This window comes from Rhinoderma darwinii, chromosome 7 (assembly GCF_050947455.1).
Source record: "Rhinoderma darwinii isolate aRhiDar2 chromosome 7, aRhiDar2.hap1, whole genome shotgun sequence".
Classification (NCBI taxonomy): Eukaryota; Metazoa; Chordata; class Amphibia; order Anura; family Rhinodermatidae; genus Rhinoderma; species Rhinoderma darwinii.
Window position 1 is genome coordinate 123315276 of NC_134693.1, and position 16749 is coordinate 123332024.

The window sequence follows — 16749 nt, forward strand, 5'->3', positions numbered from 1 at the left end:
TAAGAAAAAAAACATTCAAGTAATTTCAACCTACAATCCAAGATATTGCACTAAAGTAATGGATAAACTTAGCGCACGGTGAAAACATTAATAAAACATGAAAATATTTAAATAAAACCATGCAGCATCATCATCATTTAAAAACAAACAATATATGTAACAATTTAGTACATCAATTTAAGGGCTTATTCAGACGAACGTAAAATACATCCGTGCAATGCGCGTGATTTTCACGCGCCTCGCACGGACCTATGTTAGTCTATGGGGCCGTGCAGATAGTCCGTGATTTTTACGCAGCGTGTGTCTGCTGCGTAAAACTCACGACATATCCGTTCTTTGTGCGTTTTTCGCGCATCACGCACCCATTGAAGTCAATGGGTGCGTGAAAATCACGAGCACCACACGGAAGCACTTCTGTGGGACGCGCGTGATTCGCGCAACAGCAGTGAAAAGTATGAATGAAAACAGAAAAGCACCACGTGCTTTTCTGTTTACAAACAGAGTGTCATAATGATGGCGGCTGCGTGAAAATGATCACCATATGATCATGACACATGGAGCTGTTAAGTGCCTTTTGCGCACGCAAAATGCCACGTTTCTTGCGTGCGCAAAACGCACACGCTCGTGTGAATCCGGCCTAAGAGTAACTTCATAATCTTTGAAAGACTATTTTGCTCGCAGGAGAGCAAAATCTAAGGGTATGTGCACACGGTAGCTGGCTTTCACGGCTGAAATGACAGACTGTTTTCAGGAGAAAACAGCTGCCTCGTTTCAGCCGTAAAAGCTCCTCCTCGTATTATGCGAGGCGTCTGTGACGCTCGTAAATCTTGAGCTGCTCTTCATTGAGTTCAATGAAGAACGGCTCAAATTACGTTGCAAAGAAGTGTCCTGCATATAATGTATATAAGTGCCCTGCACTTCTTTGCCGAGGCAGTCAATTTACGCGTCGTCGTTTGACAGCTGTCAAACGACGACGCGTAAATTACAGGTCGTCTGCACAGTACGTCGGCAAACCCATTCAAATGAATGGGCAGATGTTTGCCGACGTATTGTAGCCCTATTTTCAGGCGTAAATCGAGGCATAATACGCCTCGTTTACGCCTGAAAATAGGTCGTGTGAACCCAGCCTAAGAGTGAACCGAAACATGCGCTCGAATAGGAAACAAGAAGCGTCCACATTGTCATAGCAACCAATGCAGAGACAGCAGCGGCCAAACAGGACCAAGAGATCAGCATGCATCAAACCACAAAAAAAGGTAAAGTAAACCTGTTACTTTGTGTTCTATTTTTAGTTACAAATATTATCATATTTTGTATATATAAATACTCGTCTTAATAGAAATAAACTCTTTATATCAAAGCAATTGAATCCATTGAAAAATGGACAAAAAAATGGTTTAGAGATTTTTAAGAATATGTATGTTAGATATATTCACCTCGTTCCAAATTATTATGCAAATGTTATTTTTCGCTGATTTTCCTAAATAGTCGATGCAAATGACAGTCAGTATAATCTTCAAGCCATCAACCGTTGGACTATAATGCAAATTTTATTGAACAAATCTCCGAATGATAACAGATTTTTTTTTAGAAGTAAAAAACTCAAAATGCACTGTTTCACATTATTATGCACAACAGAGATCAAAACATTTTAAAGGTTGTAAAGAGAACTAAAATGGTAATTTGTTGAACTTGCAGCATCAGGAGGTCATATTTACAGAAATCAAAAGCTCTTTCAATCAAAAAAAACTTAACAGGCCATGTTACATGTTAACATAGGACCCCTTCATTGATATCACCTTTACAATTCTTGCATCCATTGAATTTGTGAGTATTTGGACAGTTTCTGCTTGAATATCTTTGCAGGATGTCAGAATAACCTCCCAGAGCTTCTGTTTTGATGTGAACTGCCTCCCACCCTCATAGGTATTTTGCTTGAGGATGCTCCAAATGTTCTCAATAGGGTTGAGGTCAGGGGAACATGGGGGCCACACCATGAGTTTCTCTCCTTTTATGCCCATAGCAGCCAATGACACAGAGGTATTCTTTGCAGCATGAGATGGTGCATTGTCATGCATGAAGATAATTTTGCTACGGAAGGCAAGGGTCTTCTTTTTGTACCACGGAAGAAAGTGGTCAGTCATAAACTCTACGTACTTTGCAGAGGTCATTTTCAAACCGTCAGGGATCCTAAAGGGGCCTACCAGCTCTCTCCCCATGATTCCAGCCCAAAACATGACTCCGCCACCTCCTTGCTGACGTCGCAGCCGTGTTGGGACATGGTGGCCATTCACCAACCATCCACTACTCCATCCATCTGGTCCATCCAGGGTTGCACGGCACTCATCAGTAAACAACACGGTTTGAAAATTAGTCTTCATGTATTTCTGGGCCCACCGCAACCGTTTCTGCTTGTGAGCATTGTTTAGGGGTGGCCGAATAATAGCTTTATGCACACTTGCAAACCTCTGGAGGATCCTACACCTTGAGGTTCGTGGGACTCCAGAGGCACCAGTGGCTTCAAATACCTGTTTGCTGCTTTGCAATGGCATTTTAGCAGCTGCTCTCCTAATCCTATTAATTTGTCTGGCAGAAACCTTCCTCATTATGCCTTTATCTGAACGAACCCGTCTGTGCTCTGAATCAGCAATAAATCTTTTCACAGTACGATGATCGCGCTTACGTTTTCTTGAAATATCCAATGTTTTCATACCTTGTTCAAGGTATTGCACTATTTCACGCTTTTCGGCAGCAGAGAGATCCTTTTTCTTTCCCATATTGCTTGAAACCTGTGGCCTGCTTAATAATGTGGAACGTCCTTCTTAAGTAGTTTTCCTTTGATTGGGCACACCTGGCAAACTAATTATCACAGGTGTCTGAGATTGATCTTTGCTTCAGACTATTAGTATAATCTGCTGGAATCTGTTCAATCGGAGAGATACTAATGCACTCAAAATTGCAATTATGCTTATTTAAACAATGTCGAGAGACAGTTTGTTTAGGAAATCTCTATTAAGCCCTTGCCGACATTTGACGTATCCATACGCCAAAGTCGGGTAGGGGAAGTACGGAGCGGGCTCACGCAGTGAACCCACTCCATACGATGCTGGTGTCGGCTGTATGTTACAGCCGACACTTCAGAGTAACTAGCGGCATCGCGCTCGAGCGCGATCCCGCTAGATTAACTCGTTAAATGCTGCGGTCAATACCGACCACAGCATTTAAATCGTCAGAAAGAGGGGGCGACCCACTCTAACAGCTCATCGTGCCCCCCGCAACGCAATCGCGGGGGGGGGGCGATGGTTGCTATGGCTGCCTGGGGGCTTAATGAACGCCCCCAGGTCCTCCATCTTTGTACACCTATTAAGCCTTTCCTCCGGCAGGGCTTAATAGGTGTCTATCAGAATCACGATATACTGCAACACATTAGTATTGCAGTATGTCCTGTGAGAGATAAATAACATACTCACTCCCATAATTTAAAAAACTTTTGATAGAAAAAGAAAAAGTGACCGTAGAAATAAAATCTTTAGTTCTATGTGAAATATTAGAACAGCACAAGCATCTCGGTTGTCCACAGCGAAAAGATCCAAGAAGTATTGGAAGTATTTTTGGAATAGAGTGTTTAATATTATTATGCAATTTGCTCGGGGCCAGTAGGTTCCTCAGAGTTTTAGACCTTCTGAAAGTAACCTTAGGTATAGTTGGTAATGACCCTTTTATAACAGGATCATTAAGAAGAATATTCCAATGTTTCTGTAATATTGACCTTATGGACTTACTCCCGGTATAAAAAGACGTAATAAAATTATATTTATGATTAAAAGAATCAACTTTCTTTGCACCCACTAATTTGATGCAATCTTCCTGTGTCATATTCATCGCTTTGTGTTGTGCCCCCTCAATTAAGCTACTCGGAAAATGTTTATCTTTAAACCTTTTTCTTAAAATCTGACATTCATTCTTAAAATCTTTAGGGTCAGAACAATTTTTTCTAATTCTACGAAATTGTCCAAAAGGGATGTTTTGAAGCCATGGGGGATAATGAGCACTTGTAAAGTCTAAATAGCTGTTTACATCAACCAATTTGAAATGGGTTTTAGTTGAAAACGTATCCATATTTCTACTGATAGTTAAATCAAAAAAATCTATTTGTTCCGCAGAATAAGTATGTGTAAAATTCAATCCATAGGTATTTATAATTAACGATTCAATAGAAGCATTGGCTGAGGATTCATCCCCTCTCCAAACAAAAAACAAATCATCAATAAAACGTTTTTAAAACAATATATTTTTTCTAAACGGATGATCACACAGTATATAATTCATCTCAAAACTGCCCATGTACAGATTTGCAAAGGAGGGAGCAAACCGTGAGCCCATTGCGCACCCCTTGATATGGCGATACAACTTATTATCAAAACTAAAAGTGTTGTGTTGCAGAATAAAATTAATACATTCAGTTAAAAATTTAATTTGTTCAATAGGTATATGAGCACTCAAAGATAAATAAGATGCCGTAGCATCAATGCCTAAATCATGTGGGATATTAGAATAAAGTGCAGATACATCTGCAGTGAGAAAACTAACATCATTAAAATTATGGCTACATTTAAGATCTCTAATTAAATGTGATGAGTCCTTGAGTAAAGATGGTAACTCAGGAACAAAAGGCTGAAGGTGTAAATCTATAAAATGAGATAAATTACTCGTAAGAGACCCTATTCCAGAAATAATAGGTCGACCAGGTGGAGAGGAAATAGACTTGTGGATTTTGGGCAAATGATACATAAAAGGTGTATTGGGAAATGTGACTGATAGGAAACTTTTTTCTTTTTTGGACAAAAGACCTTTAGCCATTACTGACTCAATTAGTTGATTGTACTCAATGAGAACGGAGGATATAGGGTTACACTCCAATTTTTCATAAAAATTCTCATCTGATAAAATTCTACAAGCTTCTTTAATATAATCGGAACGGTCCTGGATCACAATACCACCCCCTTTGTCGGCTGAGCGGATCACAATTAGTTGATTTTTTTGAAGAGATTTTAAAGCCCTTCGTTCAGAAGGTGCAAGGTTATCAACTATCATATTAGGTTTTTCAAGGGTTTTAAATTCATTGCCCACTAGAGTAGAAAAGGTTTCTAAAAAGGGGTCTCTGTGATGTATAGGATAAAAAGATGACTTTGGATGAACATCCACCTTGATTGGTAATGGATCAGCGGGAGTAATAATTTCAACAGGGGGAACCAATGGGGAACCACAGGAGGTATGTGTAATGGATTTGCCAGACACAAGTTCTGTGTCGACGCCCGGGGTTAATTAGCCTTCATCAGCTCCAAGGTCTGCTAGAGTGACGCGATCTGTTACCACTCAGGCTCGCAGGCTGAGGAGAGGGTCTATTTATACCCTCACTTGCATTTGTTCCTTGCCTGTGATTGTCTTGTTTCCTGGCTTTGCGATTCCTGCTATTTACATTATTGACCGCTGTTACTGGCTTGACTGACTCTTCTCCTGCTCTGATTTTGTTACTACGTACTCTCCTGGTTTGACTCGGCTCATTCACCACTGCCTGTTGCTCACGGTGTTCTGTGGGCAACTGCCCCTACTTCCCCCTTTGCTTCTGTGTGCCCTTGTCTTGTGTTGTCTGTCTTTCACTTATTGAGCGTAGGGACCGTCGCCCAGTTGTACGCCGTCACTTAGGACGGGCCGTGCAAGTAGGCAGGGACTGAGTTGCGGGTAGATTAGGGCTCACCTGTCCGTCTCCCTACCCCGATTTGTTACAGTATGAGTGAATAATTTCTTAATAAATTGAGTTTCCTAATAAATTTATTTAAATCCATAAATAGATTAAAACCGTCTGGCATAGAAGTAGGACAAAAGGAAAGTCCCTTAAATAAAAGGGCACCTTCATTGTGTTCAAGAATATAGTTGGAAAGATTAAATAATTTTATTGTTTTGGTTTGTGTTTCTTTGGTAGTTTTGACTGATTTGGTGTGTCTATTTCGGTGACTCTTGCCAAGTTTTGGGAGCCCTTCGTTTACTGGCTGCCTACACATACTGATCCATTGCTTTTCATCCACACGTCCTATTTTTCATACCCAGCCAGATACAAAATAGAAGCAGCCGGCTAGCATTACAAGGGTGGCAAGGTCCACTGTGTTTGGCCTTTCCCATCCTAATAATACCAGCCTGCGGCCGCCCTTGTACCGGACCGTCACTATAGATGGTCAGGTACTGGATCGTACACGGCTCTTCCCAGTACCCCTGTTGACGGTGGGTACCGGGGTAATAATAGGGTTTAGTGTTAGCCTCTGCACCGGCTAACACTGAGCCCCACCTTAGTAGAGGACGCTGTCAATTAGCCAGCAGCTATTAATAAGGTGGTAGTAATAAAGTTTAAAAGAAAATACAAAGACATAGATAAAATATTTATAACCCCCACACAACCCTCATTAACCATTTTATTGAAAAATAAAAAAGCCGTCTTCGAAGTAGTCCTCGAATCTGATGTAGTCCAATGACCGAACCTGTAAAAAAACACAAACACAAAAAAAGCTCCATTAGTAACACATGTGGTAGGCATAGATACAGAGCCCATGTGTGATACTGTCTGTTATACCATGTGTCTAAGCCTACCACAGGGTAGGCTTATAATACAGGGCCCTAGCAGACAGTAATCCTATACTGTATAAGATTACTGCCTGCTGGGGCCCTGTATCTAAGCCTTCTATATGGTAAGCTTAGATACAGGGCCCATTAGACAGGATCAGACATGGGCCATGTATCTAAGAACACCATGTGATAGGCTTAGATACACGGATCATGTGTGACAGGATCTGTTAGACCCTGTATCTAAGATTACGACAAGGTAGGCTTAGATACAGGACCCCAGCAGACCGTAACGTTACACTTTGGCTCCAGGTGCAGTGGATGTCCGAACACCATCTAGCACCGCGACATCAACTGTGGGTAAGTATGTGTCGTTACTATAGTAACAGGGGCCCGTGTATTTTATTACATAGGCCCCAGTTACTATAGTAACTTCTGTCAGGGATCATTACCATGTATATTGTTTGAAAAATATTATCCTCACACATATGTATATACATTTCAGTTCTTTGTGTAATATACTGATATATATAACAAGTTCTTTGTTCATGTCGGACACACCTATGGAAGACACCGCCCCCTGGAATGCAAAGAGGAGTGTGCAGAAGAATGTATAGGAAAACTTATAGCTGAGGAGCGAATAGAATTTAAGCAAGTCCCACATCTATAGGGAGGGGCATGTGTCTTCTCTGTGTGTTTCTTTGTTCTGAATAAAGTTCAGTTCCTCCTGGCTGACATTGAAGCTGTACCTCAGACATTTGTGTGGTGTACTTCTCTCCAGGCATGCCTTCAGCTTTCAATTTACAGAGGTGGTTATTCGGTGTGAAATACGGACCTGACACTTCTACAGATGCGGTGCGATCCGGGGCACCGGGCCAAAGATCCAGGGCTTGGGCCCCGAAGGCCCGGTGCTAGCGACGCCCCTGGTTCAAATAGTTATTTATGAGAGGGGAGATTTGGATCCCCACAGTGGGGTAGATTTACTTACACGGTCTAAGATTTAGACAGCATAAACTTAGACAAGGCAGTCAGAAGATTCACCAAATTTATTACAATTGTGCATGCTGTGTAATAAATTTGGCGCATTTAGCTAGACTTGTTAGACACTTTTCTCTTCCTTATACATGTCACCTGGTCGAGCAAGGCACAAAGGCTGTCTAAAACAGTTAACAAATTTGGTGTATGAGATAAACACCAGAATTCTGTCTCAATTTGAATATCGAATTCTAAATGACCTGTAAAATTTCAGGACATTTTCCTTAAAGTCTAATATAGATAATCAAAACAGGTTTTAAAGGATAATTATTAAAAAGAAGAACACAATAAATATCTCACATGTGATTATTAAATGTTTATTGAATGAAAACAAAAAACACAATACAATTTTGCAAAGAAAGAATTCAACGTCAAGTTTCAGTATTTACAATGAACTTTTGTCTTATAACATATAATCATTACAATAAATTGTCATAATAACATCACCAGGTTTACTCAACATAGTATCATTATATATAGAAGTAAAGGAAATAGTGAGAAAAGACTAATCTGATATAACGTAAGTATGAATAGAACCACACTAAACTAAAAAAGTTACATTTAGTTATCTTTATGTATCAAGTATATATATTTAAAGGAAAATACCTATAGGCTAATTGAATATATTATTTTATACTAGCATAACAATCAATTCAAATAATGCCCTTTACCAGGTTTGATCAAGAAAGAGGTAGAATTAAAAAAAATCTTATAAATTAGCATTGTAGTAATCGCCACCCAGATGATTAGAGACCTCATTCTTATGTATTGAATGTTTTATAATGGCATCTGTTTAACATATACGTCATGAATAGGGTCATGAGAGCTCATGATACTCATATGTTTAACGTATATCATTAAACGCTGTTGTGAGGAATACACCTGTTAGGCCAACGTTTAACGTATGTCAGGGACTTTTTCCAAGGGTATACGTTAAACGTAAGCAAAAAATATGATGTGAATGGGGCCATGATTTGTCTGGTTTAAGACAAATACTAAAATAGGAAGTTCTGAGTTGAACGCAAATATATTAGCCAAAGTTGAGAGGAACTACAAAGAGTGTCTCTCACTTTGAATTGCAATATGATTTTATGATGTCATAGTGACTTCACTGAGCAATCTGTCTCTTGCGTGACTAAATACTTAAAAAACTTATTTTGTGCTTGGTCTGGGAGGGGGTACCTTTGCCTTATATTTAATTGAATTAGGGAAGAGTTAGAAAGTATCTTATTACAAAATAATGTTGGACGGATGCCTTTTTATTTTCTACCTTTTTGTAATTGTTTTAAATAATAAGGAAAAAACGTAACAAGTCTTTTATCTTTTGTAGATGACTACATAAATTTTTCAATCTCCGTTATGGCATCGGTTTTGGATATACTTCCCCATTGTACAGGGATCTTTCCTAACCCTTCAAAGCTTAAATCATAATGTTTTTCAAAATTAGATTGGAACGTACAGGTGACCCACTTCCAGTATGATAAGGCAGTGGTGTCCGAAGTAATAGACCACTCATTGTAAGGAGCTCCTGCATTTTTATAATTTTTGTACGGAATCTTTTCGGTCTCACTTTTTACAAATCTTATATCACTTGCTACAAGAGAAGTGCATATCTCTGTGCACAATTGTCTGGTTTTATACCAATTAGTACCCTTTAAACCAATTGGACGATGGAACTGCATACTGTGGCTTCCGTCATGTGTACTTGAAGTATGTGTACAAACAGCAGCACAAAATGGACATCGTTTCCAGCATCCTGGAAACTGGTCAAACATTATTGTGGCTGTCTTGTTTGTAAGAGTACTTAGATCACATACAGATAATTCTTTTTTCAGGGATCCTACTATTATTTGTAAAGCCATTGTCATTGCCTCTTTAAGGAAATCTATGTCAGTTATGTTCTGATATTGAACACTTTTCAGGTCATTTGATGACAGTTTCATTTCACCTTCAAGCCCTGCGCAAAAAATTTCCAGCCATGATTTAACATCGCCATGTTTGTCCGTGACCTCCGCAGTTGACCTATCTATAGCTTTTGATATTAGCTGTCTATAAAAATCGACTCTAATATTTAGAATTTCAGTTATCTTGGCCTTTTCCTTACAATTCATCTGAACACGTTCTTTGATAAAGGCCTGAACTGCTGATTTAGGATCGTTGATATAATTAATGTAATCTTGGAAACATTCCTTTTCTGCCAGTGACTTCAGTAAACAGTACTCTAGTTTTGATCTGTTTCCATTCAAAGAAGGATCATTGCTTTTTATGTTCCCAGCTAACTGAATTGCAGCTGTTTCAGTCACTTGTTGTTGGATGGACCCTTTTAATGTATTACACAAGAACTCAGCCAGTGATGCGGTTTCTTTTGTTTCTTTACAGGAGATTTTAAAACTCTGCCAGAATTGATCCTTCTTACTTTGTAGGTAAACAAGAGGATTATTAGCCTCTCTAAAAGCATTTGAAATCTGGACAAATCTTCTGGCGGCTCTTTGGCACAAGAACAATGATACATACAGCTTGTATTCTCCTAAGTGTTTCAACTTGTTATCCAGCATAGTATTTATTTCCATTTGTAGTAAATTCAAAATTTCATGAAAATAGATACATTGATAATCCATTTTCGCCTGTTCTTTTTTATCAATATATTCATCAACTCGCGTCTTTAGAATATATGTTGTATGTTCTATTTTCTTTTTGTCATCCTGTTTAAGCTTATCAGACAAAAAAACATACTTGGGTTTACTCTGAATGTGCTCAGAGAACACTGCAAGAAAATCCTTCCATCTGTAAGATTTCCTTATTGCATCAACGAGACTGGTTTCTCTTTTGAAGCGTTCTAGTAAAACATTTTCTAGATCTTGGTTGATCTCGGGAGGCTTATGCATATGTATTGTTTTAGTTACTGTAGTAATCAAGGCATTCCACATTTCATTGAATTTTTCCTGCAATTCTTCATCATTTAGGTTTCTGCCTTTCAAAGTCAGGGCCATTTCTTTGCTTTTCTCAAACATTTCATCTTCATATTTCTCCTTGTAAATGTTAATTTCTTTACTATTCTTTTTTGATCTAAATAATTTATCAGCTTCCTTCTTTATCTCCTCTATAAGATCCGCTTTAAGAGTAAAGACTCTGTGTTCTGTATTTGCTCTCCATTGCACTAATAACTCACTATCTTTTTCTTCTGTAAAAAAATTCTTCAGATCTTCCTGAATGTTTTTGTATTTTTCTTCAAATTGCATGGTTAGAGAAGCCACATCTATGGAATCTATTGCCTCGTTGTGAATTTGATTGTTTGTTTTGTTTTGAAGAGTCAGCATGTGCTCCCTTAAAGACCATGCCCATTGACTGTATTTCATTTCCAGATTGTTATAAGCAGCAATTTCAAGAGAATTCTTAAAGCTGAAAACAAAATTTTCATTAAGCAATGCTTCCCATAGATCATTAACAAGTGTTTTAAACTTTGAAATACTCAAAATATTTGCTTGTTCTTTCTGTTTCCCTGAATAAAGTATGATCTTCTTTAACTCTTGCACATTTTCACTGTAGCTTGGATTTGGCGGGGCCATAGGTGGGTCACCTTCCCACAAATGGGCAAAATAGTGAATGTGAGTGTTCACATCAAACTGAATGACATCATTAAAACAACGGACATCACACTGCTCCTGTTGTGCTGCACACAATGTCATTTCATCCAGCTTCTGTTGAAGTCTTCTTCTTCCCTCCATGTTTTTTTCTTTGGCTGTGATCTCTCCAACATTTTGATGAACAAATAAACAGCTTGGTCTTAAGTTCACTTGTTTCATTCTCAGAAAAGCTTGGACAGCAATCTGTAGAATGTCTTGCATTTCAGAAGGATTTTCACCAAAAATGTTAATTACAGTAAGGTTACCCAAGCCAATGACAAATGTAGCCAGTTCATTATCACGGTTCACAGAGCTATCTTTTGATAGTTCAACAGCTCTTAATCCTTCAGTGTCTACAACAAGCACATATTCAAAATGTAGTTCATTTTTAAGTTCTTCATCAACCTCAATAAGTTGCATAAATGCTCCTCGAGTACATCTTCCAGCACTCACTGCAAACTGCAGGCCAAACATAGCATTGAGTAAAGTGGATTTACCTGTACTCTGTATACCTAGTACAGAAAGGACATATAGCTTTTTATCTCCTAATATTCCTATCAGTTCTTCCAGAATAGCTTTTATCCATTTCAGCGGTACATGTGCAGCGTCACCATCCATAAGCTCAACTGGATACCCTGAAACCATAAGATGTGCCGCAATTTTCGGTAAAGTTAAAAATATTTTTTTATCTTTTGCAGGGAATGTTTGTAAAGCTTCATATATTTGTCCCAGTTCTCGCAGAATGTGCTCAAGCCCGAATGTTGAGATATTGATTTTGGTGGATATTTTTTCTAGGTTAGCTTCAATTCTTGTTATAACATGTTTATTTTTGTCCTTTTTTTCTATTTCCACTTTTAAATTTGACCAAACATTGTGATATTCTTGATATAGAGCTGATAATGTTGCTGAAGACAAATCATCCAAAAACATTTTAAACCACTGCAAAAAATACAATTTTGAGCACTGGGGATTTGAATGTAGAATATGTAGGAAAGATCTCATAAAGTCATTCAGAGGAAATGCTTTTTCTAGTTGTTGGTTTCTTAGGGTTTGTTTGTGAGACTCAATGTCACTTCGCTGTTGCTCAATACTCACATTATGTTTTCCCTTGAGTCTAGTGAGTTCTTTGTCTTGTTTGCACCACTTGTGCCAGAGATCACCTTGTAATGGAAGAAATGCCTCCTTCATATCTGAGACATTTGTTTCTTTTAGTAGGGACAGTAGAGTCTGTGCTTCGTCTTTTCCTTGCTTGCACTGCTCTTTGTCCACATCCACCATAAAGCCTTCACTACTGGCAATGCTTTCACATTCATAAAGAGAATGTCTTTGTTTTGACATGGTCAACAATGATTGTATTGCAGTTGATATTCCTTCTACCAAATCTGCTTCATTTCTGTTTTTTAACCCTATTTTTAATTTTGAACCAGGATTTGGTGGAGTAAATGTTTTGTCTGCAAGAAGACAGATTAATGGTGTGGGAGATTTATATAATTGTTGCAGAACGTTTTTACCTTTTCTTTCTCTTGCATCAGAATCGTTGAACAAGACTACAATAACTGAAGAAATCTTTTCTAAAAATTGTACTTGTTTATCATGTTCTCTGGCATCACCATGTAGATTAGTAAATGCAATGCAGTCATTAAATGGATCATCATCCTTCCCACCTGGGCAATACCAAGCAATTTCTGTCATGCCATTCATTAGCAAAGAGTTCTTAGTACTTCCTTTGCAATGGCGGTGATAGAAGATGTCATGTCTTTGTTTACTCATCAGCCAGTTGATTATTTGTGACTTAGAAGAAGTTGATGGACCAAAGCGAATGAAAGATACAATAGGGGTTTCAGCCTCTGTAATAAATTTGTTGTAAGCTCCACTTTTGGTTTTCCATTTCTTCTTAACTTCTTGAAAAGACCAAAGAGGAAACTCAATACACTGTGTATCGGGATTACTTACTAACAGTGGTAGAGCAAATTGACAAATTGAAAGTTTGGTATAAATATATTGTCTCATGAAATCATCAGCACAATGAAAAATTGCCATCTGCACATCCATAGGGTGAATAGGTTGTTCATCACTTGCACTTTGTTTTTCAAATTCCTAATTTCCGTCATCAAGAAAATCATCTAAGAAATTCTCAAATGTGTCATTTTTATCACCTTCATTTATGTTCACTGTGTTATTTTGACTGAGATCATCAGCATGTTTGCACTGTATGTATCTAGCACGATAGTCCAACATAAGCAACTTTTGTAGGTAATGAAAAGGAAGTTGATTTTCTCCTAAAGTCTTGGCTTCAGCCAGAGAAGATCTAGATATCTTATGAAAATCAGCTGTTTTCATTTTTTGCGGATAATATTTGACAAGGTCGAGCCTTTTTAACAGTAGCAAAAAGTCTTTGTCTGTATTGCTGCTGTCAGTTTGCTCTTCAATGTTTGTAAGTTTTATTTCATCCGGACAGCTATTTTCCAGTTCCTTAGCAAATTCTTCTGTGCAAAATTCCTTTTTGACTTTGCTTCCATAGGCAAATGCTCTTAGATCATCTTCCATTTTGCTCCAATCACAAAATTCAGATTGTTGATGAATGATTTTGTCAACATTAGATAAAATACAACCTTCTAGTTGACTTTTCATGAAGTTCAAACGGTCTGTCTTCTGTTGAACAGAATTTTCTTTGTATTCACCTTCAGATGTCAATCCTATGTACAAGACGAATGCTTGCGCCCGTTCAACACACTGATCTTTGAGGTTGGTATACTTTTTATAGGCTTCTTCCATATTATTTTGCAAAAATTCTATCTCTTTACGTCCTAAATTGTTACAGAAGTAGAGATTTTTCACGCAGTACCCAGAGTTATGTGCAATAAGAAGTAGCAGTAATTCTGCATCTCTCTGTTTCATTTTTCTCATAGTTTTCAAAAATGAATAAAGTGAGACACTGATATGCTGGGTAGCTTTAATCTTTGCTTGATCTTGTGCTTCAGTGGAAGATGCCAGAGAGAGTGTAGCCCGAGAAACTATTTCTTTTGATTTCTTCAAAACTTCAAGGAGCTCCTTAAATTCAGACACATAAATCTGATCAAGTTTATTCTTCTCAGAATTATAAATCCACTTCATAATAAAAGAAGCTTCAAGAAAATTATCAACTAAATAAATATGCTTCCCAAGTAGTTCTTGCAGTGAAATTCTTATGAGATACACGCCTTTCTCCGTGCTTTCTTGATATTTCTTAACAATGCTAATTAAAAAATTTTGAAGACCTTTATCTGACAGGCATATATTTACCCAAACACTGTAACTTTTTGTAGTTTCACTGAGTGTTTGTTTAAAATTAATCAATGTTTTCAAATGTTCTTCAGAATCCTCAGCTTTCCACGACTTTACTTCTTGTAAGAACAGTTTTGCTTTTTCCAAAGCAGTTACTAGATGTTCTCCAACCATCATTTCTGAAGCGAGACCGGTTGATGAAGTGTAAGAATCAATTAAGTATAACGCAATTTTCATGATATCTGTAAACTGATCCCTGTGATTACTCACAATAATCTCCCATACAGGTATTAGCTGAAACCCACGATCTATGACACTCCAAGTCTTGTTACTTGTTACAAGACCTGATTTCCAGTGAAAGAGAGAATCAACGTCTGAAGGACCCCCTGTTTTGGTGGAAAAGAACTGAATATCTTTCTGAAATTTTGAGATGGTTGATGCGTCAATGGAACCCTGTGTATTTAGCTTTGATAAGTCGACATCTCCTCCACTTCCAGCATAGCTAGCACCCACATATAAGTTTAGTGATTCCGATGTGATTCTTTTAGCTTCTTGCACCTGATTAGATGTAATACCTGCAATGGAAGCTTTCCACCAATATATTCCACCAAAATGTATAGGTCCTAAGTTCGCATGGGAGCCAAACCGCTGGAAAAAATCAGTACATTTTGTTCTTACTATTTGTTCATCTGAATCTATGCTAATTAGTTTTTCAATGTCTTTTAATTCATTTAGAGCAGCCTGGGAGAGCTTCAACGGATCCTTAGTAAAGTAACAAGATGCTAAGGGGATATAGTTGTACCTTGTTGTACAAACGTATGATTGTTCACTTGAGTGTTTACTGGTTTTATCAGATTGTGAATCTTTGCTATAATTTGTACTATTTTTTAGACCAAAACCCATAAAACTAAAATTAACTGAGCTACTTAAACTTAACCCTATTTTTTCAACTGCTTTTTGAAAACTGGATTCCTGTATTTGAGATGTAAATTCCTTTTGCTGAAATACTGGACTTTGCTCTGGTCCAAGAAGTTGAAAACCATCTGGAATACACAGTAGTGGTTCACGTTTCCTAAACACATCATCAATGTTTTTTGTTTGAAAAATTCCGTCAAGTGCCAAACCCCCAGAAGCGCATTTAAGGACGTCTTCATCTGTTATATTGTCTTTTTTTAGAAATGATTTTTCCATGAACGTAATCTGCTTTTCATAGTAATCCATGAGATCCACTAATGATTTTTCAGGTGGTGCAGAAAATTCAGAAGGTATTTCTAGGGCTTTACCCATTTCTTCTTCCCTCTGCTTGACCATTTTATCATGCCGATCTTTTCCTTCAGATCTCAATGTTTTCAGCTCCGTTATGATCTTAAGTGCTTGTTCATTTTTTTCTTTCCTTAGCTGACACTGCTTCTCTTGTATTTCTTTAATATTTATACTGCGATCTGGCACACTAAATAGTTTACGTAATGCTATTTTTTCCCAATGATAACGGGACTTCTCCTCTAGAGCCGAGCAGTTTTCAGGCTGAATGTGTTGTAAAGATTGTATATTAGTAATTCCGAGCTTTTCTTCAAGCACACAGAGCCAATACTCGGGATCCAAGCCAGTCTCTTTAAGTTTATTGGCAAGCTCAACATCAGTAGAACTCCCATCATGTTGTCTTGACATTTCTGTAGAATTAAAAGAAAAAAATTAAAAACGTGACTATAAAGGTAATTCCCATAAATTGTCATTATTCTTTGTGATCAAACAGTAATTTTTAACTTCTAACATAAAGAGATTGTCCAAATTTGAGAACTCCTTTAGTGCAATTTCTTTGCTTTGCTGGTCTTTCTATAAGTATTATATAGTGGTAAAGAAAGTGGCTGAGAAAGATATGTGTAGTATAGATAGTGAATTTGTGTATATAACATATAAGGAAAGAAAAAAACATGTTAATATGTTATTGTACAGTCAGTTAGGAATGTCTGCATTAGAAATCACATATACTGTGGGAATAAGTAATGCAAACCCCCCCCGTTCTTATGGTTTTTTTCTTTCAGTAAAGTGCACAGCCAGGGCAAAAGCAATTCTAAAGAGAAATATAACTTTAATAATATACACTGTGGCCAAAAGTATGTGGACATCTGACCTCCTCACCTATATGAGCTTGTTGGACATTACATTCTAACAAGCAATCGGCATTCCAATTCATCCTAAAAGTATTGGGTGG

The 16749-nt window shown here is 37.7% G+C and overlaps 1 protein-coding gene across 1 annotated transcript; it reads right to left on the reverse strand.

The window, feature by feature from the left end:
• Positions 1 to 8984: 8984 nt before the first annotated feature.
• On the reverse strand, positions 8985 to 16205 carry LOC142657366 (interferon-induced very large GTPase 1-like). The gene is given in 1 exon segment (XM_075832390.1): positions 8985 to 16205. A coding segment is annotated over 1 exon segment (7221 nt).
• Between the last annotated feature and the right edge of the window lie 544 nt (positions 16206 to 16749).